Source organism: Mobula hypostoma, chromosome 3 (genome assembly GCF_963921235.1).
Source record: "Mobula hypostoma chromosome 3, sMobHyp1.1, whole genome shotgun sequence".
NCBI lineage: Eukaryota > Metazoa > Chordata > Chondrichthyes > Myliobatiformes > Myliobatidae > Mobula > Mobula hypostoma.
Window position 1 is genome coordinate 51,051,659 of NC_086099.1, and position 27,506 is coordinate 51,079,164.

The window sequence follows — 27,506 nt, forward strand, 5'->3', positions numbered from 1 at the left end:
TACAAAACCACAATTACAAAACACTAATTTCATACAAAATAGACTGCATTTTAAGATGAGGAGCCAACAATATGCTTCAGTCTGAGATAATTAACTTCAGCTGCCTCACACTGAGCAAGCGGACTAATTTTTCAAACAGACTGTTCTGGCAACACAATTATTTCTCAATTTAAGTTATTAACTACAATTCCTGTGATTGAATGATATGCCTGAACCGACTTCTATAACATAGACAGTGAACTAAGGAAACAATTTCTTGACTGATTTTAAGTAGGGAAAAGAAACATGGGCAGTACTTCAGCTGTTACTGAGGATCACTACACACTGCTGAATTCCAGAAAATTATAGAATGCCCTAAATCTCACATCCTGGAATTTCCGCACCATATAATTCGTCAAATTCTTACACATTAAACTAAATGAAAATGTTTCTGAGTTTTGTGTAACGGAACCTGTCAACTTTCATGCAATTATCCTGTTCGTTTGGGAAAAGAAATTTAAATCTATGAATTTAGATTACCCTGTCTGATTATGGCAATTTTCTTCTACAAGAAAACTACAGTTAGTTTACACATATATTCTTAAAACAAGAGTTAAGACCCCATATTGGGATAATACAATCAAATACTCTAGCATAGTTCTCACCTGTGATGTAACAGGTAACTTGTCTATTCACTTCTTCAGTATCAGCATCTGTAGTACTCAGTATAGCAATCACTCCACCAGGAGGGTCATCTTCACTCAGAGTTCCTTTGTACAGCTCCGCAGTAAAGCGTGGGGGATTGTCATTTACATCAGTGACGGTGAGGTCCACTACCGTAGTGGATGACAACTGGACCTGCTCTCCCTGATCAGATGCCACCACGATGATTCTATACTTTGTCTGCTCCTCATGGTCCAACTCTTTGAGGGTTGTTATCCAACCGGTTTCACCATTAATGGTGAAAAGATCGAGCACGTGATCCAGATCCTGAGATTGAGCTAAGCTGTAAGTCACCTGGCCATTCACTCCAGAATCCAGGTCTGAAGCTTTTACTTGAATTACTGTGGTTCCATCAGGCATATTTTCCACAACAAAAGCTTCGTAAGGATTTGAATCAAAAATGGGTTTATTATCATTCTCATCTTTCACTTGAATGCTTACATCCACAGAAGAAATAACCTCATATCCCTCAAAAGGATATTGTGCCAGGACTGTAATCTGGTACCATTTGGTTATTTCATGATCAAGAGATTTTTCAGTCTTTAGTTTCCCGGTATCACGTTCTATAGCAAATATTTCATCCATGTTACTTTCAGGAGTATTTCCCTTCACAAGACTGTAGAACAATGGCTGATCACTTTCTGCTCTGATCAAATTAATCACGGTTCCAACATTTGTTTTCTCAGAGATGGCAAATGTGTAGAAAGGTTCTGTAAATACTGGAAGGGGAACTTCTGGGAGAAGTATTCTTACATAGACAGGAACAACAGAATCTAGCTGTGGAATTCCACCATCTTTAGCTCTGACAACAAAAGTATAAAAATTATTTTCTAATCCAACTAAGCTTTCTTTGGTGCTGATGACCCCAGTAAATGAATTAATTTGAAAGTTTTCCTCAACATTGTCAGAAGCAGCTTCAATGGCGTAGATGATATCTGCATTGCTACCTTCATCAGCATCAGAAGCTATAATTCTAATGACTGAAGATCCCTTTGGAGCATATGAACCAATGTTTACCTTATATTTTTCAGCTCGGAACTGAGGTACATTATCATTTTCATCGGTGAGTATCACATTAACATTGCAGAAAGCCACTTTGCCTCCACCATCTTTTGCCATGACACTGATAGTGATCACCTTCTCCACTGGGTTTTCACGATCCAATTTCTCTGAGGTGAAAATCTTTCCTTTTTGGTCAACAGAAAATCTATCTCTTGCAAAGTCATTAACAATTGAATAAGTTAAGTTCCCATAGATACCAGAATCTTTATCTGTTGCCTTTACTTCAATCAAAAGTGTCCCAATTTCTGAATTTTCAGCCAATTCTACTTCGTAATCACTCTGAACGAAAACTGGATTATGGAAATTAGCAGTCATAATGTTTACTAGAACTTTTGCTGAGCTTCTAAAAACGCCATCAGATACACTTACAGTAAGATTATAAACTGCCTCCAAATTCTGCTTGGGAAGGTTTGCAATAGTAATAATTCCCAACTTGCTATCTATGGCAAAATTCACCTGATCGTTGCCTGACACAATTGAGTATCGAAGTTTGTCCACATCAGAAGCATCTGCATCAGTGGCTTGCACATGCGTTACAAAGTGTCCCCGTGTTATGGGCTCACTTACTGATGCTTGGTACAGCAGCTCATTGAACAATGGAGGGTTATCATTCAAATCAGTGACATGCAGAGTCACAATGACATCACTACTAAGTTGGGGCTTTCCATTATCCAAAGCTCGAACAAGGAGATCATACTTCTGAATACGTTCGTAATCCAGCATCCGTGCGGTTAAAATGAGGCCACTGGAGCTATCAATGTGGAAATATTCAAAGTTTTTGGCCTCATCTTCTACTAATTGGTAGTAGAGGACTTTATTTACTCCGGAATCTGAATCCGTAGCAGTGACCTGAACCACTGGTGTGCCCACCACCGATGCCTCAGACAGAGTAGCCGTGTACTTCCTCTCTGCAAACACTGGAGGATTATCGTTAACATCTTCCACCACGATATCAACAAACACCTCAGAGTATGATCCTGTCAGTGAGTCTGTTGCTCTTATGGTTAATTTGTAAGCAGGATGTGTTTCAAAGTCTAATGCGCTGATGACATTTATAACTCCAGTGTTGAAGTTGATTGTGAACTGATTGAAAGGGTCTCCGTCTGCAATACTGTAAATGACACGGGGACCTTCTGGACTATTAGCCTGTACATAGGCAACGGGAGCATGCAGCTGAATATTCTCAGGTATCTCGATACTGTAGAATGGTTTCTCAAATACAGGCATGGCTTTGTTTATAACCGTGATGGGCACTTCAACTTCTGCAGAAAGTGATACCTCCCCTCCATCTTTCACAACAACAACAATAGCATACTCCATATTTGACAGGTTGGGCTCAAAACTCTTCTTGAGGGATATTTCCCCTGATGGCCCTATCTGAAAATGCTCATGGTGTTCTTTAAGATAATAAGAAACTTCTCCATTTTTACCGCTATCCTTGTCTACAGCAGTGACCTGGCGAATAACATGGCCCACTTCAGCATCCACTTGGACAACGGCATAATAAGGCAGGTTGACAAAGATGGGAGCATTGTCATTAATGTCTTCAACAGTAACCTTCACAACCACATGAGCCACTCTTGATGGATTTTTTTCTTCACTAACTTCAACCACTACATCAAACACTTCTTGCTCTTCACGATCAAATGGGATTCCTGTAGTTGCAAGAACACCCGACGTGCGGCTTATTTTAAACTTTCTATCAGGATTAAGGATATGGTAAAATAATGGCTCATTCATTTCATTACCCACTGTAGTAATAATGGCTATAGTTTTAACCTCTGTGGAATTTTCCTTTACAACAGCAGAATATGAACTTTGGGTGAATTTTAGATTGCTTTCTTTGCTTTCTTTTATATTTATTCGCACAGAAGTTGTACTGGAAAATCTGCCATCACTTGCTCTAACTGTAAGTTCATAACGGCTCCTCAAATGAGTTGTGTTCTGCACTGAAATGAGCGCTGTCTTTGCATCTATGGAGAACTTCTCACCTATGTTACCATCGATTATGGAATAAATCAGATCGGCATTTGAATTCGAATCAGCATCCGCGGCATCTACAACAGTCACTTTCACGCCTTTGTACGTTGGCACAAGAAGAGAGACATCATACATATCTCGAGCAAAGATGGGAGGGCAATCGTTTACATCAATCACGTGAATGGTGACATTTGCAGCATGCTCTGCAAACAGTTGTGGATTTCCACTGTCATGCACTTGCACGGTGAAATTAAAAATATTCATCTGCTCATAGTCTAGTTTCTGCACTGCACGAATGGCGCCCGTGCTGGAATCAATAGCAAAGTACTTCCGGGCAGATGGCTCGGCAATTTGATAAAACAGGAGAGCATTGGATCCTTCATCAGCATCTGTGGCTCGAATTACCAGTGGAGTACTTTGCTTATTCAGAACAACACTGTTGACATGGGCAGATTCACTAATGATTCCCACATACTCCAACTCAATGAAAACTGGCACGTTGTCGTTTTCATCTCGCAGCTGTATTAAAGCGGTGGTGTTGGTAGATAACCCAGCCATATTTGTAGCTTGAATTGTCAGTCGGTACAAAGCCAGTGCCTCGTTGTCAAGTGCCTTCTGGGTAACAATGACTCCTGAGTTAGGGTTGATGTTAAATGCGCCACCTGTATTTCCATCTTTTATTTCATAAACTATAGATGACTGGCTGGATGCAGTTATCAGGATAACAAAACTACCAATGCTGGCTCCTTCACTTATCTCTGCATAGTACTCCTGCACTGCAAACTTGGGTGCTGCATTATCAGAAATGGTCACAATGATGCGAACAGCAGTAATAGCACTCATTGGAGCAATTCCCCCATCAGTTGCTTTGACTATCAGTTCATATTGCCTCCAGGTATTGCGATCCAAGCCTTTTGCAACTGTAATAGTACCCAGCACTGGATCAATGGCAAAGCTGTTGCCAACATTTCCTGTAAAAAGAAGTAACAGCTTCGTTAAACATATGGGTATAAATTCAATAGCATAATAATTAGAGTTGGAGTATTAACGGCATATTATTCTCCAATCCTAGTACATTTGTTGTTAGAAATTTGTCCAAATCAGTAGAGTCACGATCATCGTGCAGTAGTGTCAGGACACTAACACACACCAGCTCTGCTTCCAAAATTTATTCCACAGGTTTAACTGGAACAAACTTCACAGTAGAATGCAATGCACCATTTCTACTCTGTAGCATGGTTAGTGTTACCAGCTGCAGGGTGTTTTGTTTTTTTTACTATTACAATTCCGTTTGCAGTTTGTTGTCTTTTGCAGATTGACTGTTTGCCCATCCTACTGGGTACGGACTTTCATGGAATCGATTGGCTTTCTTGGATTTACTGTGTATGCCCACAAGAAAATGAATTGCAGGGCTGGCTATGGTGACATATATGTACTTGATTATAAATTGACTTTGAAATGTAGATGACTCGGATATTAAGCATTCAGCAGACTGGGTCCCATGCCAGTTAATGAGAGACTTGACAATCTTTCCACTCCTTCTTCGTACCCATCTGAATTATTCTAAATCCTATGGCTGCCTGAGAGGCCTGCCAGGCAGAGTAGGGGAGAATGGTTAGTGGTGTAGATATTTCTCAAAAAGCCCCACAATTACGGTAATTGATAACTATTAAAAACTATCTCCCAAGGGACATCTTGCAAATGCTTTAAGAATTACTTATATGGTGGTAAAACCCCAGGAAGAAACTCTTAGCAACAGATATACTATCCTAACTAAAAATGGAATTTTGGAGAGGGTCAAACATTTACATCAAGTTTACTGGCCAGTTACAGACGAGCAGTTGGATGTACATAACTAATACACAGAGAGTATAATTTCTCTAGGAATAAATCGTCACACACTGCTTGCCACAATGCACTGTTAGGCAACCTTTTAATGATTGTAAATAGACAGCTCACAATCCAATTTCAAAGGCCTATGCATCTTTAGTCACTATCTAGATACCTTTTTTTTAGTAAACTACAGTCTCTAGCTTTACAAATAAACTTCTAACACAGCATTTGAAGGTCATCAAATGTAATTTGCAGCAGACAGGCCAAACTCTTCTCAGCTTCAAAGCTCACAACTCTATAAAGCTGACAGGCTGTCATATTCTTAAGATTATTTTTCTTCTTACTCCACTGGACAGATATCAAAGTCATTCAAAATTTTTCATTCTTTGTTTTAGAGTATACAGTTTGAATTATGATTTAATACTTCAATATTTGGTAGAAGTTTTCATTTACTGCAAGTATTTTTGCCTTTCCCATAAAATAAAGATCATGCAGAATTCAAACCACTCTAGACATCTCAGGAATGTGTTTACAATATGTTGAATTCAGCATTCACCATAGTTTCCCACCCCCAGTATATTGTCTCTTGTATAAAGTACAATGCTGGGAAAATAGAAAAAAATGCCTCTATAGGTTAATAATGTGTCAATGAGAAACACTATGAAACAATCTCATTGTTTCTGTGGGTCTTGACGTCCTTTTCCTAATGGAAACAAGTGTAAATTCCCTACACAAAGTCTAGAAGTTAAAGGGAAGTAGCCATCAAGAATCATAACCCACTAGTAAAATCTAAACGTGAAAATTCTTGTATTCTGACATTACCATGGGAAGGAGGAAACATGTCAGGGGGCTGGTAGCTGAAATGGAGTGGAATGCCTTGCCTACTCTGGACTGAAACTGAAATCTCAGCATACTTTGTTTCCATTCCAATCTCACATACATGTTTTTGGTCATTGGTATGCTTAAGGTTTAACCTTCTTCCAATTTAAGCATTTCTTCCCTATTGACTTTATCTTTCCTAGCAGTTCTCCATTGAATTGTAAAGATTATTCACACCCACCAATTTCTTTCATTGATCGTTTACTTTCCACTCATTTCTATAGATTTGCAAGAGTTCCTGTTTATTCTGTTAGTTTTGCACCTGAAATATTAGCCCATCTTTGTCTTCCGCTGATGCCAAATGAAACAAACATGTCTTGTTTTATGCAAATATCAATGAAGTGACAAATTAAGGCAAATCATTACCTGACTCAATAGTGTATGTAATTTCTGCGTTTTTCCCCTTATCTTTATCCAATGCTGTAACCTGAAGTACTGCTGAGTCAACTGCAGCAGACTCAAACACACGACCAGTGTAGGAAGAGCTGGTAAACCACGGTGCGTGGTCATTAGTATCTTCAATATTAACAATAACTCGCACATAATTACGTTTGACAGGAACATCTTGATCTCGAACCTTGAAGAAACAAAAACAGAAGAACTCAATATCAAAACAATCATTTAACCACCTCTTAGCACTTACACTTAAAATCATAATATGGTAAAAAAAAATTGTGATATTAACAGTCCTTGTTTCCGTTGATCTTATTTTCACGTCAATTGTAAAGAAAATCAGGTGAAAAAATGAGATAACAATTCTCCATTTTGTGTGTTTATCAATTTCACCACAAAGCTGAACCACTGCAGCATAGACTTTTAAGTGTCAATATATATACACAACTCGGAAAAAAGCAAACAGTAATATTATTATACAAAAGCTGGATAAAGGGAAACGTATGGGACATAAACCCTGCAGTGTTTTTCTGCCTGAGAAATATGCACAAAGATGCGAGGAAGGAATTTGAATTAAAAATAGTGAGGTTATACAAACCCTGGAAGTTGCATCCTGATTAGAGGGGAAATTTTGCTGCAAATAATTCAGGGGTCTAAATAATATTCTTAATCTATTCTCCTATTTTCAAAGGGAAAAAAGGATCAAAGAAAACTGGAATGTGAAGCCCCAGATATTAATTTTGGGGATGGGATGTGGAAGTTGGAAGAAACATGTAGAAATTGGTGCTATGACAATAGCAACTAAACATATAATACGTTAAATACATTAGGAACCATTTATGAACAGGTTTAATGAACACCAACAGGTCAATGCTTATGGATTCTGTATTAGTATTCAAAATAACACATTTCTTCTTCAGCTCAGGCGGTCCCTCAAGATTGAGGAAAACTCAGTTGTAGTGTATGTTCTGCAGTGACTGATGAGATCAGGCTCTTCTGCAGATTGGACAAGAGATGCCTGACAGATTAGATTCGATTAGATTAGATTAGAGCAGGCAGTTTCTGAGTTGTGAGCTCTATCTGCCAAGTACTCAGGGTTTCTGGATACTGGGATTCCCATGAGTCAGTGGAGATGTTGCAATTCCCCCAAGGAAGCTTAGATTAGATTCTTGAATCTACATGGATTTCCTTAAATATACATGTACTAACAGTACAGTAACTGAATTGACTATGCATTGGCCACTATATTACATCCTCTCCTCACAAGCCACAGTGAATCACCAGCTGTGTGCAAAATACACCATGTGAGTGCATCAGTCAGTGTTACCATTATCAATGGAGAATACTGGGGGCAACTTAATAGTCCTCGGCAACACATTAAAACACTCACAGGCCAAATGTGTTAACTGCTACCATTACAGAAACTTTTTTTAAAATACCTGAACATTGCTAGGAAAGTAATTAATAATGCATGGATAAATCTATTATTAAATGTATTGATGACTACTGATGTAGCTGGTTGCTATCAGCACGATGGTCTGCTGCTCAGTGTCTGTGCATACTTCACTCACATTAGAAACGCAGGCCAATCACTGTATCTGTATGTCGTAAAGTGCTGTTTTAACACATTTGGCAAGCTGTTACCGGTAACCATGGAGGTGGAACTGCAGAACCATAAATCATTGGTGAAATAAAATGAGTTCCAGACATGGAAAAATATTCCAGTCTCTGGTACTTTGCTCCTTCACCCGAATGAGAACCAAGTCCGTCCTTCATTCTGATGACTGCAGTCAAACATAATTGATGAAAAGATGAAAAAGGTGCAATAGATATACTGGAAAAATGTTTACAGAGCATTGGCAGGTATAAAAACTAAAATGCAGCCAAACCACATTTAAAACACATCAAACTCACCATTATAGTAAGTACATGCTGATGCTTGGTTTCATGGTCCAGTTTTTCTGCTGTGAAGAGAACACCAGTAGCAGGGTCCAGCCTGAACTTTTTCAGACTGCTTGGATCAGTGCTGCTTTGAAGAGTATAAATCAGCTTGTTCTTCTCATCCTTATCACTGGCACTAACTTGCAGAATAACCGTTTCAGGAATTGTGTCTTCTGGAATACTAACTTCATATTCAGATTTGGAAAACTCAGGTCGATGATCATTTGTATCAATAACTCTAATGTATACCTGAAAGGATGTAGAATTTGATCACTTTAAAATTACCACATTCTTTAATATTTCAAGAAAACCTCACAATCTAATACCAGTTTCATCATTCAAAGCTTTAGCACTAATCACTGTTTGTAATGCAGACTTGGCCGGCCCCCCCACTGGACTTAGTCTGGTGAGGAGGGTGTGAGGACACCCAGCAGGACTAATACAAACAAGACCTGACAAAGGGCGGATGAGCTCCTTGTGAGCCAACGGCCATCTTCCGTGGAAGAGATTAAAGCCTCACCACGTATCTATGAATCGTATGCTATGCACCTACTTAGAAGAGACATGATGAAAAACTTGGGCGCTGCACCGTGTGCCTGGACCTGTCCAAGGCCTCCGCCTAAGGAAGGGCCGAGCTCAAAGAAGTGGCCACGGCTGGAGGCTGACATGGCCCCAGGCTCAAGTTCTGCAGGGGTGGCGGCAGGCAGTGCCAAGGTGGCCAGCAAGAACAAACTGGAGAGAGACTGTACTCTGTGCTGTCGCAAGATCGAAAAAGATGGAGGTGCATAGCCGCCAACCCCGGTTTCAGGATGGCACCCACTGACTGACTGAATGCAGAAAGAGTGCAGAATAATTTTATGTTAAAAATGGATAATTGGCACTTGGGTTAGGTATTAAAGGCTGAAATGAGTGCTGAAATTACTAAGTTAGAACAGTGTGTTAAAGCAACACATCTGCCTCTGAAACAAAACATTAATAATTCTCAAAGCTATCAGTAAGCTGTGCTGATAATGCAGACAGTCCTTATTTTCAATGATGTTCCTCAAAAGTTGCAGTCTTGCTCATCTTTGCAATCATTCAACTGACTTCTGCTTTCAAGAGCAGTTATGGTGTTGACTGCAATTTGCTTCTTGTCCACCCACTGAAAAGTACAATGGAAATTACATCGCTCTCAAAATTGCAAAAATCTTATTTTTGTAGACCAATTCTGAATTAATTTATTAAGTGCACATGAAGTGCTTAATTTTGCTGATTAAACTGCATATTTTCTCAATCCCTTATTGATAAGATGGCAAGATAATAAAACGGGCAGAGCTTTAATAACACTTCAGCATTAGAGATTAGTGAGATCTTTAGTACCGCAGGCTGAAGAATATAAGAACATCATATTGTAGTATGATGAAGGGTATAGAATAAGCAGTGGGGGTAAAGGGTCAAAAGATTTGGATTCACTGGAGTGGATCCCTATGAACTAAAGAGCAGAGAAGTTTACCAATAGCAATGTATGGCCATTTGTTTTAGTGAACACTGTAGCTAAGGAGTTGGTGTAGGAGGGAGGGCATAAGGTTTTTGGATCATTGGGCTCTCTTCTAGGGAAGGTGGGACCTGTACAAAAGGAATCATTTGCACCTGAACTGGAGGGGGACTAATATCCTAGTGGGAAGGTTGGTCAATGTTGATGCTGCACGGTGGAGTTTAAACTAGAGTTAGAGGACTGGGAAGCAGAGCATCAGAACAGTTCACAGAGAGGATGTGGAGACTGATGTTGGTAAGACCTCTGACAACTGATGTCCTGAGCTGCATATATTTCAATGCAAGAGGTATCGTAGGAAAGGTGGATGATATTGCTGAAGATGAGGTAGTTGGTTTACCTAAAGAGGCAACGTGTACTGAGGAGAGGCAGCTGAAAGGGTAAAGTTGCAGTCAACAGGATGAGGTGCAATGTAAAAGGTGGACAAGAATCGGAAAGAGGTGAATATAGGACTGAAGACATTATATTTGAATGCATGCAGTATATGGAATAAGGTAGAAGAACTTGCAGCACTGTTGCAGATTGGCATGTAAGATGTTGTAGGCATCACTGAATCATGACTGAAAGAAGATTATAGCTGGGAGCTTAATGACCAAGGACACACACTATATCAAAAGGACAGGCAGGAAGGCAGAAGATGCAGCATTGCACTGTTGGTAAAAAAAAAATTAAATCAAATCATTATAAAGAGGTGACATGGGGTTGGAAGGTATTGAATCATTGTGGATAGAGCTAAGGAACTGCAAGGGTTAAAAAACCCTGATTGGAGTTGTATACAGAACCCCAAACAGTAGTAGGATGCCGTCCACATATTATAACCGGTGATAGAAAATGCTCAACAAATTGGCAATGTTACTATAGTATTTCATTACACAGGTAGATTGGGAAAATCAGGTTGGTGCTGGAATCTGAGAGGGGGAATGTCTCCAGTGCCTATGAGATGGCTTTTTAGAGCAGTTCATGGTTGAACCCACTAGGGGATCAGCTATTCTGGATTAGGTGTTGTGCAATGAACCAGAATTGATTAGAGAGCTTAAAGTGAAAGAACCCTTAGTGGCAAGTGATCACAATATGTCCAAATTCACCCTGAAGCTTGAGAAAGAGAAGCCAGATGCATCAGTATTACAGTGGAGTCAAGGGAGTTACAGAGGCATGAGAGATGAGTTGGTCAGAATTGATTGGAAAAGAACACCAACAGGGATAATGGCACAGCAGCGATGGCTGGAATTTCCGGAAGCAATTCGGAAGGCACAGGATACATACATCCCAAAGAAGAAGTAGTATTCTAAAGGAAAGAAGTCAGCCAGTAATATTAAAGAGTTACCAAAAGTTTCTTCAGATACATAATGTGTAAAAGAGAGGTGAGAGTGGATTTCAGACCAATGGAAACTATGCTAGAGAGGTAGTCATGGGGGACAACGAAGTGGCAGATGAACTGAATAAGTATTTTGCATCAGTCTTCACTATGGAAGAGAATAGCAATATAGTGGATGTTCCAGGTGTCAGAGGTCGTGAAGTGTGTGAAGTTACCATTACGAAAGAGAAGGTTCTTGGGAAACTGAAAGATCTGAAGTAGATAAGTCACTTGGACCAGATGGTGTATTGCCTAGGGTTCTGAAAGTGGTGGCTGAAGTGATTGTGGAGGCATTAGTAAAGATTTTTCAAAAGATCTTTCTGGAAAATTGCAAATATCATTTCACTCTTCAAGAAGGGAGAGGGACAGAAGAAAGGAAACTATAGGCTAATTAATCTGACCTCAGTGGTCGAGAAGATATGGAGTCGATTATTAAGGATGAGGTCTCAGGGTACTTTAAGGCATTTGATAAAATAGGCCGAAATCAGCATTGTTTCCTCAAGGGAAAATTGTGCCTGGCAAACCCTTTGGAATTCCTTGCAGAAATAACAAGCAAGATAGAGAAAGGAAAATCAGTTGATGTTGTGTACTTTGATTTTCAGAAGGAATTTGACAAGGTGCCACACGTGAGGCTGCTTAACAAGCTACCAGACCATGGTATTACACGAAAGACTCTAGCATGGATAAAGCCCAGAAGGAAAATTGAATCAGCCATGATAAAATGAGGGAATAGACCCAATGGGCCAAATGGCCTAATTCTGCTCCTATTTCTTCATGGTATTATGTTCATTTTTTTTTGTGAAAGGCTTACCAAAGGAGTGAGCTTTGGAGGAAATGGCTTCAGAAAACTTGATCCTTCCCCTGAGGTGGCTTTAATCAGGGGCAAGTACTCTAGAGATTCTGTTCATTTGCCTGAGCTTTCATTTCTCTTTTATCAATCTCAACACAAAAAAGATTCTGTTATTCGCTTCTGATGCAGCATTCTGAGCAATTTTACTGAGAAATTTGATGCATATTTGCTCAAGATGCATTTTACTCTAGTATTGATTTTTCTGATCTGTTTACACTACCACCATATTACCACATCACTGGTATCCATACAGAGCGGTAACACACAATCTCCCCATAGTCTCCTTTCAGATGCGCCCAACACCTATCAATGTCCTTTCTAATCTATCTTTGATTCCCTCACCATTAAAGATCTTTAATGAAAGCAAACTATTGTTGTCATGCGAATGCTATGCACAAGTCATTTAATTTTAAGTCATTTTCATTGACATCTTCCTAACTCTCTATCATAGCCTCACCTATAGATCAATCATCACTTCTCTAATTTCCCTTAATATTCTGCTGACATTGTGCAAGGAGTTTAGGGAATATCCAGAAACATTCTAACTAGCTTCATACATAGAACAACAGATCCATTTATCGCTTTTAAAAGGCCCACTTGATTTACCGATCCAACGATTCATTTACATTTTGCATCTCTTTCCCATTCTCCCAAGGACCCCGCCATGTTACCAGGATGCTGCCTGGCCTTGAGAGCATGTCATTGAGGATAGGTTGAGCAACCTAGGCCTTTTCAATGGCGGATAAGTGATGAATTGAAAAAGGTGTACAAGATGTTAAACAGGCGTAGATTGAGTGGATTGCCAGAGACTTTTTTCCAGGCAGAAATGGCTAATACAAGAGTGGATGATTTTAAGGTGATTTTAAAGGGGACAGGGGGTCAGAGGTATATGAGACTGCCAATGTATTAAATGACATCATCATTTGAAGTGTACAGAGTGTTCACTGTTTTCCCATTGCTTCTTTGCTGCAGGAACCCATAGGTAGCCTTTCAATATGTTATGTTCAGTGCAAGTTTTATTGACAACTTTTCATCTGACTCATACTCATTTCACAGCTATAAAATATATATTAAACTCAAATTATTCCTATTTTCCCCATTCAAAATAATTAGTCCTAATTCAGTCAAGTAGTAAAAATCCTCCAGTGACCTTTCTGGCTTTAAAGACATAAATAAATTCTCAAAAGTATGAATTATTCTACTTAGGGAAAAATAAATAATCTTCCAATCTACAGTCTGGGAATTTCAACTTGCTTACAATTTCAATGATAGATCTTAAGAGTTTCAATTTATGGTAGAACTGAAATTGGATTCTAGTGCTGTAGACTTCTCACATCATAACTAACAATTTCTTTCCCATGTTTGAACCTGAATACCTTATTTGCCAAGTTTTTTTATTTTTATTACATTTTTATTAAAATGTAATGCTGCAACAGAAATTAATGAATTGAGGCTTTAAAAAAAATGTACTGCCAATATGCAGCTTGCAAAACTTCCCCAGCAAAAGACAACAAAAACCTTGTGCAACTCAGCACAAAGGGACTAAACCTACACATCTAATTTTATTATAAAAAACAATTACAGCTTTGATACAATTTCAGAACATGTTAAAGAGAAAAAAAATCATACTTGGGTCATTCAAAATTACAAAATCAGCAGTCTGATGACAATAGAGAAGCTACTGATAAAATTCAAAATGCATGTTGCAAATAAATAGAAAAGTACTATTAATATTACACCAAAAAGTAATCTAATGATTAAAATATTATGTAACTATAAATTTAACAACCACATGTCTCAAGAGAACCAAAGCAAATATTCTTTTAAGAATCAGAATCCTTTATCAGAAATTCAATTACCTGAGTGCTGATGGACATTGTCCCATCTGTTGCCTCCACTGTCAAATTGTAATTTGACTTCTGTTCTGCATCAAGTGGTCTAGCAACAATGATGGTTCCACTACCTTTGTCCACATCAAATCGGCTATCATAGTTGCCACCTGGATTTAAACATTTGAAAAGGTAGAAATATAAACCACTGATTTTGCTCAACTTTCAAATTATACATAAATAAAAAAAACTGAACTCATTTCACTCAGCAGGCAAAAGTTGAATGTCATCAAATATAACTACTGCAAAACAAAATGAAACTCATGCAAAAGAAATTCCATTTGCCATTCCTTCCCAATCATTTTGCTAATATTAATTTTGATTCCATAAGACCATGACATAGGAGCAGAATTAGGCCATCTGGCCCATTGTGTCTGCTCCGCCATTCAATCATGGTTGATCCTTTTTTACCTCCTCCTCAACCCCAGTTCCCAGCCTTCTCCACATAAACTGTGATGCCATGTCCAATCGAGAACCTATCAATCTCTGCCTTTTGTTCAATTAAATGAAAGGGTGTATATTTTGACAAGTACCCTTTAAGTGTCAGAACTACACATACTACAAAAACAAAACAGGCTATGCAGGAAAGTTGACATCACACTGAAAGAGGAAAACAGAATTTTTTTTTGCAGCTGGTATGGGAGAAGGGGATCACAACTAGATTTAGGGAATGACACAGGTTCCTGGAGCTGGGCAACATCCACTGTACCCCATAAATATCTTTGAATATTGGAATTGGCATTCTGATTATAACCATTAATAAATTACAGACTATTTTATTCATTCATAGACTACGAAAAGGTTGGGACATCATTATAGACTTCACCATACAAAGCATTTACATATAGATTTCAATATAAATATTGATGTTAATGGCTTCAATGTTAAATTAGGAGATCAAAACCATGATTCATGAATTCAAATTTGTACACATGAAAGCCTCTTAGCATACATAAATATAACATTTCCTTCTCATTTTCAGGTATTCGGAACCATGAAATATGCCCAAAATTGCTACTTCTCCTTTAACCATCCTGATTACAAATGAGTAATAGATTTAACAATTAGTTGAGATTTCAGTCTGTCTTTGTACGTGACCACAGACCACTCAATGAACCCTCAACGTAATTGACAGACTGCCACTGTTTGGCAGACTAAATCAATTCTGAAATGCCAGAAACTAAACACACAAAAATTAAGTTCATTCTTAGCTAATTGTTTCCTGCTCATTAAAACTTTAGATAAAATATTTGCAGAACACCAGAGAAATCCATGAGAAAACATATCGTCAGGATTTTTGAAGATCACTGTTCTCAAGAGTATTTTGTTAAGTTGTGCATTACAAAATCATGCAACATTCCTGAGAATCGCTATGCAACATTGAATTACATGGAATAAATTGGGACTCCTGCCATTCAGTTAGATCATAGCTTACTGGTGCTTCAGCTCTCGTGACACATCTTTGCTGCATATCCCTTAATGCCCTTAGGTAATTAAGAGCCAGGAATCCCAATATCAAAAATTTAATTGACTAAAGATCCACTATATTTTAAGTCAGTGAGCCTTTCCATGTGAAAATGTGCTTCCCGATTTCCCTACTTAAATTCCTCAGTATTCAGACATCTTCCAGAGAAAGTAAGTATTATTGCATATACCTCAGTAAATACTAGGAATTTCAACATTTCAATTGGATTAGTCTAGCCAACTAAACTCAAGAGAGTTCAGCATTTTCAAATATCCATATAAAAACACACAAATTAATTTTATTAATCACAAGCAGAGATATATCAACATACATTTCTTTAAGTTACAATGCTAAATAACGTCATAGCAAGGTATTTGCACATCATCTAAATATTGCACTGGTGATTTGCATAACTAGTACTTTAACTTTTTTAAGATGACCAAGAATAAAGATTGTAGATGTGAAGAACCAACTTGGAATATTTTCAGAATAATGCGCACAAAATTCTGGAGGAACTCAGTAGGTCAAGCAATATCAATAGAAGGTCAACACCTCAAGCTGAAATTTAATCATATCCATGACCTGATGAGGTCTTCCAGCATTTTGTGCATTACTCTTTGGATTTCCAGTACCTGCAGAGTTCCTTGTTGTTTTGAATTATTTTCATGTCACATCTGGTGATATGTTTGATGCCTTATAGGTGGGACCTCATAAATAACGTGGTATTTTAATTACTTGCTGCCAAGTACACTAGACAATTTCTCATTGCTTCAGAACAAAAGTTAATAAAACCTTTAAACCCACAAAAAGAAATTAGTAAAACTGAACAGGGGATTTCTCTGATTTGTTGATTTATGCTGAATACTTTGTTTCTAAAATCTCCAACGTTAATAGCCCACTTTTTACAATTCCAATGACTGAATCCAGTTTTTAAACATTCTAACCACTATTTTTATAAAAGGGAATTTTGTTTGAAGCATTAGCTAATTACCTTTATACAATACATAAGTATATACTTAGAGGTCTATAAATCACTAAAGATCATTAATATTAGCAATTAGTATGGAATTACATCACAGAAAAGGCAAAATCTTGGGAAAAAAAGGAAAGGAAATTGCCTTTTAAACTCACGGGGAGCATAGGTCATCAACTTTTTGCTGTTGATGTTTCTGTAGCAGGCAATTTCTTTCCTTACGAGGTCGAGTTGCTAGCTACGACACTCAACCCAGCACAGATGGAAAGCGTGCCAGGGGAGCCGGCTGGGTTCGAACTTGTGAGCCTTCGCTCCAAGGTCTGGCGCTGATGTCACTACGCCACCAGCTGGCTTCAAACTCTTGAACACTCACTTAATTTATTATCTTCCAATCAGAAATCAAATAGCTTAAATATCTGATTGGTCTAATGTAATTTTAGATCCTAATAGAACTTGGATTTACTTGTGGTTATTAATTATTCCCTCTTGTTATTAATGCAAAACAGCAAATGTTTATAGAACTGAATGAAATAAATATTGTCTGTCATAAAGCTGTTACTTCATCCAACATTTTCAATTTTCAAATATATGCCACAAATGGAAAGTCATGACCAATAGTAATTTTTCAGATAAAGTTTGGTTTTAATATAGGAATAACAGAACCATAAACCATTCACAGTTTTTAAGTTACTCACGTTGCGAATATAAAATCTTCTTTAAATTTCTGCATCCATGTTTATAATAGTTTGCCTGTGTATTTATTTCAATCATGCCCTACTACCTATTCAGGTGCTCTAGCACTATAAGAAGTAGGTTTATGGAAACTCTTTATTTAAAACATTAGAAATGGTGCATGCAAGTGTAAGACTTAATATACAGTGACAGATATACACAAAGAATGAACAAATCTATTGAATTAGACAGTGAATCAACTGTTTATGCAATCAATTACATCATGAATTGTGCTAAAATTGCTAACTTTCAGACAAAAGTATAAATTATCTGGACATTTTTCTTAGCTTATGAACAGTGAACAGCAAATGTAAAAGTTCCAATACTAATCTAATTAATAGATTGCATAATGTAGTACCAAAGTATAATTATGAGATGGCAGAAGATACCTTCTGCTGTACAGTTCAGCTCACAAGCCATCTGAAAGATATAAAACATTTCTCTAGTTTGATTGTCACCTTGCAGAGCCAGAAATATAGGCGAAGACAGAAAAGGCAGCAAGGACAGAAAAGAAAAGAAATGAGATTAGTTAATGAGAATCTGGATAAAGAGGTACATAGCAAGAGGAAAAATCATAAAAAGTACAATAAAAGATATTTCTATAATCCTGCGCTCCTGATGGAAAACAGCATTCATGGAGGATATGCTTCATGACTTTTTTTTTGTCTGTGAGGATTAGTAAGGTGAAACTTCAAGGCCAAGCATCTGTGACCTAGATGCACTCTCTTTTTGAGTGCTGTTCCCCATCAGGAGTGTGGGTGAAACAATCACAACTCATTTCCCAGTCTTTAAGCAAACTGCAGTTTATACATAATAGCATGCACATGCTTGCATTCAACACTATCAGCCAAAGGAGTATAAAGAACCATCATGGAATAGACTTAGATCATATTTTAAATGCAAAAATTACTGATCTAATGTAATACTAGTTATAGTTGGTCTAAGATACTGTGGTTTTCATTAATTTTAACTTAAGAAAATATACAAAGATGAATAAATTTGTTGTACTATTATAATCTCAGTTTTCAAAAAGGATTTATAATGCATATGTAAACAGTAGGTATTATGTCCATTCTGAAAATTACCTCCAATTTACAGTTTGGCATATATGATTCACTTATTATCTTTCACTCATTTATTCATGCATTTCTATACATAGAATAATACATTAATAATCAAGTCTTTTAAGTAAAAAAAACAATAAATGCACCTTCATTTTAAAAAATGTGATAATGGTCTTTATATAATGGCACGGAGGCCAAGAAGATATTAAGATTTCCGCAGAAAACACTAGGTCACTGTCATAATCCTCTCTGCCTTTTACTGGTAGTAAAACCAGTCAGGGGTTAGGATCCTGATTGATTTCTATCAAATACTGCGGCAATTTCCAAGTAGACATAGGACTAGGATCAATTTTCATCATGTAACTGTAAAGAAGGGATGGATATTTGACTGTCAAATTTTAGTCATTGGGAAATGAACCACTAAAGGAAATGTCATTTTTTTCACACTTCCATGGCTTGTGGGCTCAGCTGAAATCGCACAATCTAATAACACCTTAAGACACAGGAGCATAATTAAGCCTTTCAGCCCATTGAGTCTGCTCCGTCATTACATCATGGCTGATTTTTTTTGATCCCTCTCAACCCCATTCTCTTGCCTTCTCCTTGTAACCTTTGACACTCTTACTAATCAAGAATCTATCAACCCCCAATTTAAGTATACCCAATGACTTGGCCTGATATGATGCAAGTTGTGACCATCTCCTAGATTCATTATCTAGGAAGCAGGTAAGCTCTTTTGCCCTATTGGAGAGTGTACCAAATTCAAAAGTAGATGGGTCAAAAAAATAGAGAAACAATATCCAAAAACAAAATCTGCATTCAAATTAACGATTAATGTAAAGTAGGCAATTTGGGAAAAACATGTTTTTTATATGGAAAAAACTGAAATCCAATTGGGTAAAGTCCATCATATTTCTTACCAGTGATATCAAACCAGAGGGTAGTGCCAACTGGTTCAACAGCAATGACTCCGACCATATGAGTAACTGGATCACTCTCCATGACACTAAAGGAAAATGAAGGTTCTTCAAAGTTCCATGGTTGAGAAGGCGGCTCAGGTTTCACGATCCACTCGACGTGCAGCCGAGCTGTAGATGATTTCTGAGGACGTCCATTATCCACAACTTTTATCTGTCAAAAGATACAAATATTAATCAAATGTGTAATATGTACCACTTAAGAGAAGATGAGGCCTATACAGAATCCTTTGTGAATTCCCCCTCAAAGGTCCGTCATCGCTGACTGTGCAACGCATTATGAAAGTTCGAGCTGCGCTGGAGGTTTGATGCCAGTGGATCTGACCCACTTCACCACTTAACTCAGCATGAGGCATGAAGCACAAATATACAAACTGACAGCTACCCAATTCCCATCCTGTCCCTTGACTTATCATCTGGAAGTGTTGATTGAATTGGTAAGCCTGAACACCACGTTATAATATATATTCTTGTTATTTTAACTTAAAAGTATTTTACTTATTCATTTCACTGCTGCCACAAAACAATAAATTTACAGGCGTATGCCAGTGATAATAAACCCGAATCTGAGGCCTAGTCACTTCTTGCAGTACGGCTGCTGAATTTAGACGAGCTGGTAGCTACAGTTCAACTGGTCCCTAAGGGCTTTTAAATGTGAGCTATAGCTAAGTCGAAAATGGAGGCATGCTGGATTAAACCCAACCCAACCTTGAGATACTCAAGCAGTACAAAGTTGAAGACAATTGAACAATTGCCTCCCTCTTCTTCCTTTTATTTGTAGCTATGTATTTCAGATAAGGATATCAAAATGAAACAAATGCAAAGAAGATACGTAAATAAAGAACATGAAGTTTGTCTCCAAAGAGAGTCACTAGCACTGGATTGATTCAGCTTCTTACTAAACATATTAAATATTAAGGATTCCATAAGGGACTGAACATTGTAAACAATGAAAATAACTAGTATTTAATCCAAATCTGCATTGCATTTAGGAAATGACTTGAAGCAAGTCTTCCAGGTGATAACTACAAAGGCACACCCTAACACAATATTGTACACAAATAAGAATATCTTTGACCAACTGTGAAACAAGTATTGACAGCAGATGTAGTACATACAAATAAGCAACTCACTGACACTCTCTAAGATACTCCGAGAGAGTCAGAGTCAGACCCAAGGGGAAAAAGAGTCTATTTTATTGCTGGTAACAAAAACATTTTAAGTGAGGAAATAAAGAAATGGATAGGCATTACTTCTTCTTAGCATCGCCACAGTAACTGCTACCCTACCCACCAATTCTATGCTCATGACTGCACCTGGGTAGTTCCCAATCCTCGTCATGAATTCTAATATCCATTATGACATGAAGAGGATCTCAAACTCACAGCCTACTTTCCTTTTTCCCCAATATGTGAATGGTTAATGCAATATTCAGGAATCAACAACTGAACTGTTCAGTCAAGGGAAGACATTGAACCCCTCTGCTTGCTTATAAATAGAAACACTCGAATTTCTGAGCTTGTACATATGAAGATACATACAGCAAAAAGAAAACTGAAGATAAACTCACTGTGAGAATATCATATTCGCCCGCTGCAGAAAACTTCTTGGATGAGACAACGCCAGTTTTAGGCTCAATGAAAAACTTGCCCTGTTCATCTCCCTCTTCGATGCTGTATGATAATTCGGCATTCGGGCCTTCATCTTTGTCAGCAGCAACAACTCTAAAGATGGGTTCCCGCTTAATGGATTTCTCCCGATCTGGTTTGATTCGGTCTGGAAGCTTAACTTTATAAAACTTCTGCAAGAACTGAGGCTTATTGTCATTTTCATCCAAGACTTTCACTATGACTCTGGCAACAGTAGATTTGGGGTTGCTGTCATTGTCAGTAATTGTCACCTGTTGGAAGAGCAGAAGAAACACTATTGTTTATAACAATTATTTTATATATTCTGTGATATGCCCAAATATATGCCATTTAAAATAGTAAAAAATATGCTCACTAAAGGAAATAAAATTGGTTACTCCCAGATGAAAGACAACCGTCTTACTTTGCTTTACTAAAAACAATTTGAAACCACTGCACTGTGACAGTAATAAGCATTAGTACTTTGGAAACATCTTTGACAAGAGGAAAGGAAATCCACCCATTATAGTTTACAAGGCACGCAAACCTGGATTTTGTTTTCTTAATGATGCTCAAAGCAACTGCAATTACTTAAATAAGCCAACAATGGCACTAAATGAGGCCCTTCAATCACTTTTCCTTTGGGTTTTCAGCAGGATCCTAAATAAGCTGATGGAATCAATAATTGACTAGGTTCTAAAATAAAATGTTACAGCAGTTTCTTTGAACTATGCTACAGGCAACCACCCTCGCCACAAAATCTAATTGATGAAACTCTCAGGGAAAAAAAGACAAGGTGGCTTGTGCAAGGAACAATGATCCCTTCTGGTGAAGTAAGGGTGCATGTGTCCAAATGTGTTTAACGTGACCTTTGTTGGGGTGGAAATCTTGCTGCTGATGTGAGATAATATATTAATAAGTGGCTCATGATAGCATAATAATATAAATGAAGTAAATTTAATTCACAAATATACTCTCAAACAGCAATACTTTTTAGTAACAAGCAGCTAGAGGAACTCAAATAAAGCAGGTGCTGGTGAAGGATTTGCAGATATTTTGGCTTGAAACATTGCACCATCTTTCCCAAAAACAGAATTTTGGATGTGCTTAGTACCTGCTTTCCTTCCTCTTTTAATTGAGTATGTCAACTGTATTTTCCTCTGACTAAAAGTGATGGTCCATTATTAGCATTTCAAGCATGTGCAGAAAGTAACATAATGGGCCCAACTACAAATGGTTTGTCTCTCTCCCTGGCGTCAAGTGTAGAGTGTTTTGTCTAGTGCCTGTCTATTGTTCACCATGTGAAAACCCTCAATTTATCAACTCCAGCTGAGAGAGGAAAATTTTGCTCTCAGTATTTTTAGTGGAAGAAAAATGATTAAATGTCACTCCATGTTACATGATTTTTCCTTTAGTGAGATTAGCAAAAGACTGAATTTCTTGTATCAAAAGGCAGCTGCATTGGGTGTCTGCCAGAAATTTTGTCCAGAGAATAAGCGTACTGAATATTATTGTAAATGGATTGACATCAGTAAACTCTGTCATATAAATGACTAATAATTTTAAGACAAACCCTTGCACTAAAAGTTATCTCTACAAATGAAACTACAGAAATAAACAGTGATTTTCTCCATCACAAAATTTTGGTCAAATCAGCCACCATTTTGAATAGGCACAAGCTGAAAACAGAAAGAATAAAGAAAGACTACCAGCATCAACACTTGATACAAAATGATCTAACAGCAGCTGAAAACATTTTGAACAGAACCTCCCTGCTAGATCAAACATCTTCACCCAAAATGTCTACTCTTTTAAGATACAGACAGTTGAGTACTCTTTATTTTCATTGAAAGCTTCAGATGTTGTTTTAAATTGTGCATTTCCTTGATCAGTTTAGTTGAATATTTTAAATATGCATAGCCTGGTATTGAATCTAACTACCAACAGCTTCTGTGGTGTCCACACTGTAAAATACTCCAAAGCTCCAATTGCTCTTTCATTCCCAGACACAAAGGCATCTAAATTGCACTGAAAGGGCTTTAATTGTTCCCGTACTTTAATCCTTCAGATATCCCCACAATCTACATATTCCATTTGTTTTACCAAACAAGTGAACAACAAAAAAAAAGATGCATGAGCACATTAGAAAGCAATCACAATCAAGAAAAGTACTACCCATTACTCTTTTATCTTTTCACTATTGTACAGCTGCATGCATACAAAGTTGCTTGGCTTTCATCCCTATCAATTGTGCTCTAGCCAATGAATCACTAGAAATTGCTTCTTTTCCTCCTCGGCCCCAAACTACTAGGTCTGGATATCCTCAGTGGAATCTCCCCTTGACCTATTGCTCTTCCTCAGCTATCCGGAGCAACCCTCAACAACATCATCTAGAAAAATAGCATCAATGTCTTTCGGTGTGATGATACATGAATCTACCATACCATTGCTTCTGTGATCACCTCCACTGCTTCTAAAGTGCCCAATCGTTTGTTAAAACACCTATTAAAAGATAAAAAGCTTTCACCAAGGGAAGAGCGAAACCTCTGCCGTTGACTGCCTTTGTCACCAACTCAACCCCTTCCAGCAACTAAGCCAGATTGAACCTGCCCCACCGTTTTAATATCATCCATGACACCACACAACTTTCCCATCAATTAGATAGCCCGCTTCCACCAGAGTCTGGCTGTTCCTCGTGTACTCTGCTCATCCACTGCTAAAACTCACTCACACTTTCGTTACCCTGAGACTGTCCTTGAAGGTCATTACTTTAACAAGGAACTAGTTCATCTGAAACACACACAAAATGCTGGAGGAACCCAGCAGGTTAGGCAGCATCTATCAAAGGAATAAACAGCTGATGCTTTGGGCCGAGACCCTTCATCAGGGCTCATGCCTGACCTGCTGAGTTCCTCCAGCACTTTGTGAGTGTTGCTCTGAACTTCCAGCATCAGCAGTATCTTGTGATTTTGGTTCATCTGCCCCACATTCTAGTTTTAAAGGTTGGCATCATGTTTTATATGATAAGCCTCCAATGAAGCAGCTTGGAATTCTTCACTACATTAAAGGTGCTCCAGAAATGGAATTTATTCTAAGCCACTACAGTCCATAACTGTTTACTTATTAAATAAAGGCAAATGATTATATATAGTAACACACACACACAAAATCCTGGAGGAACTCAGCAGTTTAGCCAGCATCTATAGAAATGAATAAACAATTAACCGTTTGGGCCAAGAACCTTCCTCAGGTCGGGAGAGGAAGGGGGAAGATGCAAGAATAAAAAAGGTAGAGGGAGGAGGAGGATTAGCTAGAAGGTGATAGACGAGGCCAAGTAAAGTAAAGAAAGGCAAAGGGCTGAAGAAAAAGGAATTTGATAGGTGAGGAGAGTGGACCATGGGAGAAAGGGAAGGAGGGACACCAGAAGGAGGTGATAGGCAGGTGAGGAAAAGAGGTAAGAGTCCAGAGTGGGGAATAGAAAGGAAGGGGGAGGGAAAAAAATTACTGGAAGGAGAAATCAATTTCATGCCATGAGGTTGGAAGCTAACTAAAAGGAATACGAGATGTTGCTCATCCATCCCGAGAGTGCCTTCACTGTGCCAAAAGAGGAGACCACGGACAAACATGTTGGAGCAGGAATGGGGAAAGAAATTAAAATGGTTGGCCACTGAGAAAATACGCTTCAGCAGATATAACAGAGGTGCTTGACAAATTGGTCCCCCAATTTATGTCAGGCCTCATCATCGTAGAGGAGGCTACACCGGTTACAATAGATGAGATTCGCAGGTGAGATGTGTCCTCACCTGGAAGGACTGTCCGGGGCTCTGAATGGAGGTAAGAGTGTAGGTGAGTGAGCAGGTGTAGCATTACTGTCACTTGCAGAAATATGTGCCAGGAGGGAGATTGGTGGAGAAGGATAAACAGACAGAAACAGGTGAATTGATTATGGGGAGCAAGGACATGGCAGACCAATTGAATAATTACCTTGGTTCTGTCTTCACTAAGGAGGACATAAATAATCTTCCAGAAATAGTAGGGGACAGAGGGTCCAGTGAGATGGAGGAACTGAGCGAAATACATGTTAGTAGGGAAGTGGTGTTAGGTAAATTGAAGGGATTGAAGGCAGATAAATCCCCAGGGCCAGATGGTCTGCATCCTAGAGTGCTTAAGGAAGTAGCCCAAGAAATAGTGGATGCATTAGTGATAATTTTTCAAAACTCGTTAGATTCTGGACTAGTTCCTGAGGATTGGAGGGTGGCTAATGTAACCCCACTTTTTAAAAAAGGAGGGAGAGAGAAACCGGGGAATTATAGACCGGTTAGCCTAACGTCGGTGGTGGGGAAACTGCTGGAGTCAGTTATCAAGGATGTGATAACAGCACATTTGGAAACCGGTGAAATGATCGGACAAAGTCAGCATGGATTTGTGAAAGGAAAATCATGTCTGACGAATCTCATAGAATTTTTTGAGGATGTAACTAGTAGAGTGGATAGGGGAGAACCAGTGGATGTGGTATATTTGGATTTTCAAAAGGCTTTTGACAAGGTCCCACACAGGAGATTAGTGTGCAAACTTAAAGCACACGGTATTTGGGGGAAGGTATTGGTGTGGGTGGAGAATTGGTTAGCAGACAGGAAGCAAAGAGTGGGAATAAACGGGACCTTTTCAGAAAGGCAGGCGGTGACTAGTGGGGTACCGCAAGGCTCAGTGCTGGGACCCCAGTTGTTTACAATATATATTAATGACTTGGATGAGGGAATTAAATGCAGCATCTCCAAGTTTGCGGATGACACGAAGCTGGGCGGCAGTGTTAGCTGTGAGGAGGATGCTAAGAGGATGCAGGGTGACTTGGATAGGTTGGGTGAGTGGGCAAATTCATGGCAGATGCAATTTAATGTGGATAAATGTGAAGTTATCCACTTTGGTGGCAAAAATAGGAAAACAGATTATTATCTGAATGGTGGCCGATTAGGAAAAGGGGAGGTGCAACGAGACCTGGGTGTCATTATACACCAGTCATTGAAAGTGGGCATGCAGGTACAGCAGGCGGTGAAAAAGGCGAATGGTATGCTGGCATTTATAGCGAAAGGATTCGAGTACAGGAGCAGGGAGGTACTACTGCAGTTGTACAAGGCCTTGGTGAGACCACACCTGGAGTACTGTGTGCAGTTTTGGTCCCCAAATCTGAGGAAAGACATCCTTGCCATAGAGGGAGTACAAAGAAGGTTCACCAGATTGATTCCTGGGATGGCAGGACTTTCATATGAAGAAAGACTGGATGAACTGGGCTTGTACTGGTTGGAATTTAGAAGATTGAGGGGGTATCTGATTGAAACGTATAAGATCCTAAAGGGATTGGACAGGCTAGATGCAGGAAGATTGTTCCCGATGTTGGGGAAGTCCAGAATGAGGGGCCACAGTTTGAGGATAGAGGGGAAGCCTTTTAGGACCGAGATTAGGAAAAACTTCTTCACACCGAGAGTGGTGAATCTGTGGAATTCTCTGCCACAGGAAACAGTTGAGGTCAGTTCATTGGCTATATTTAAGAGGGAGTTAGATATGGCCCTTGTGGCTACGGGGGTCAGGGGGTACGGAGGGAAGGCTGGGGCGGGGTTCTGAGTTGGATGATCAGCCATGATCATAATAAATGGCGGTGCAGGCTCGAAGGGCCGAATGGTCTACTCCTGCACCTATTTTCTATGTTTCTATGTTTCTATGAAATCATGGAGACAGCAATCCCTGAAAAAAGCGGAGAGTTGGAGGGAGGTATAGATGTGTTTGGTGGTAGGATCCCTTTGAAGATAGTGTGTGTGTTACTCTGGATTTCCAGCATCTTCAGTATCTCTTGCGTAAATTGTCAATCCACATTTCAATATGCTTCTTACTTTATCACTCCACCTACTAATTATAAACCACCTTTCTGCTAAATGCCACCAACAAAATCCAAAATGTAACATTTCAAATACAATTCCAGTACTCTGTAACACCATTCTGTTAGTCGTCCAGTAACGGCTCCTGGTGAAAGAGCTCTATCGGGTTAAAAAGTAGCAATGCACAGTGTTGCCTATATACACTGGATTTTGCTTAATTGGGACACATCGGGACCAATACATTCTGGCCCATTTAGGCAGCTGCCCAATTAGCCAAAATTTCATGAAAATAGTTTTAAAAAGGTATTTAAAAAAGACAAAACTACTGTTTAACTGAGTACCAAATGAAATACAGTATAAATTAGAACACTACCAAAATCACT

General features: G+C 38.6%; 1 protein-coding gene across 6 annotated transcripts in view; it reads right to left on the reverse strand.

Moving 5' to 3' along the window:
- Positions 1-27,506, reverse strand: part of fat1a (FAT atypical cadherin 1a) — a 183,476-nt gene that overhangs the window by 53,114 nt on the left and 102,856 nt on the right. For all 6 annotated transcript variants that reach the window (XM_063043026.1, XM_063043022.1, XM_063043020.1 and 3 more), the window contains 6 exons: positions 21,196-21,525; positions 19,569-19,779; positions 14,385-14,524; positions 8,764-9,039; positions 6,823-7,033; positions 645-4,715 (listed from right to left, as the gene is read on the reverse strand). In XM_063043026.1, coding sequence (XP_062899096.1) covers positions 645-4,715; positions 6,823-7,033; positions 8,764-9,039; positions 14,385-14,524; positions 19,569-19,779; positions 21,196-21,525 — 5,239 coding nt within the window. The remainder of the gene's footprint in view (positions 1-644; positions 4,716-6,822; positions 7,034-8,763; positions 9,040-14,384; positions 14,525-19,568; positions 19,780-21,195; positions 21,526-27,506) is intronic.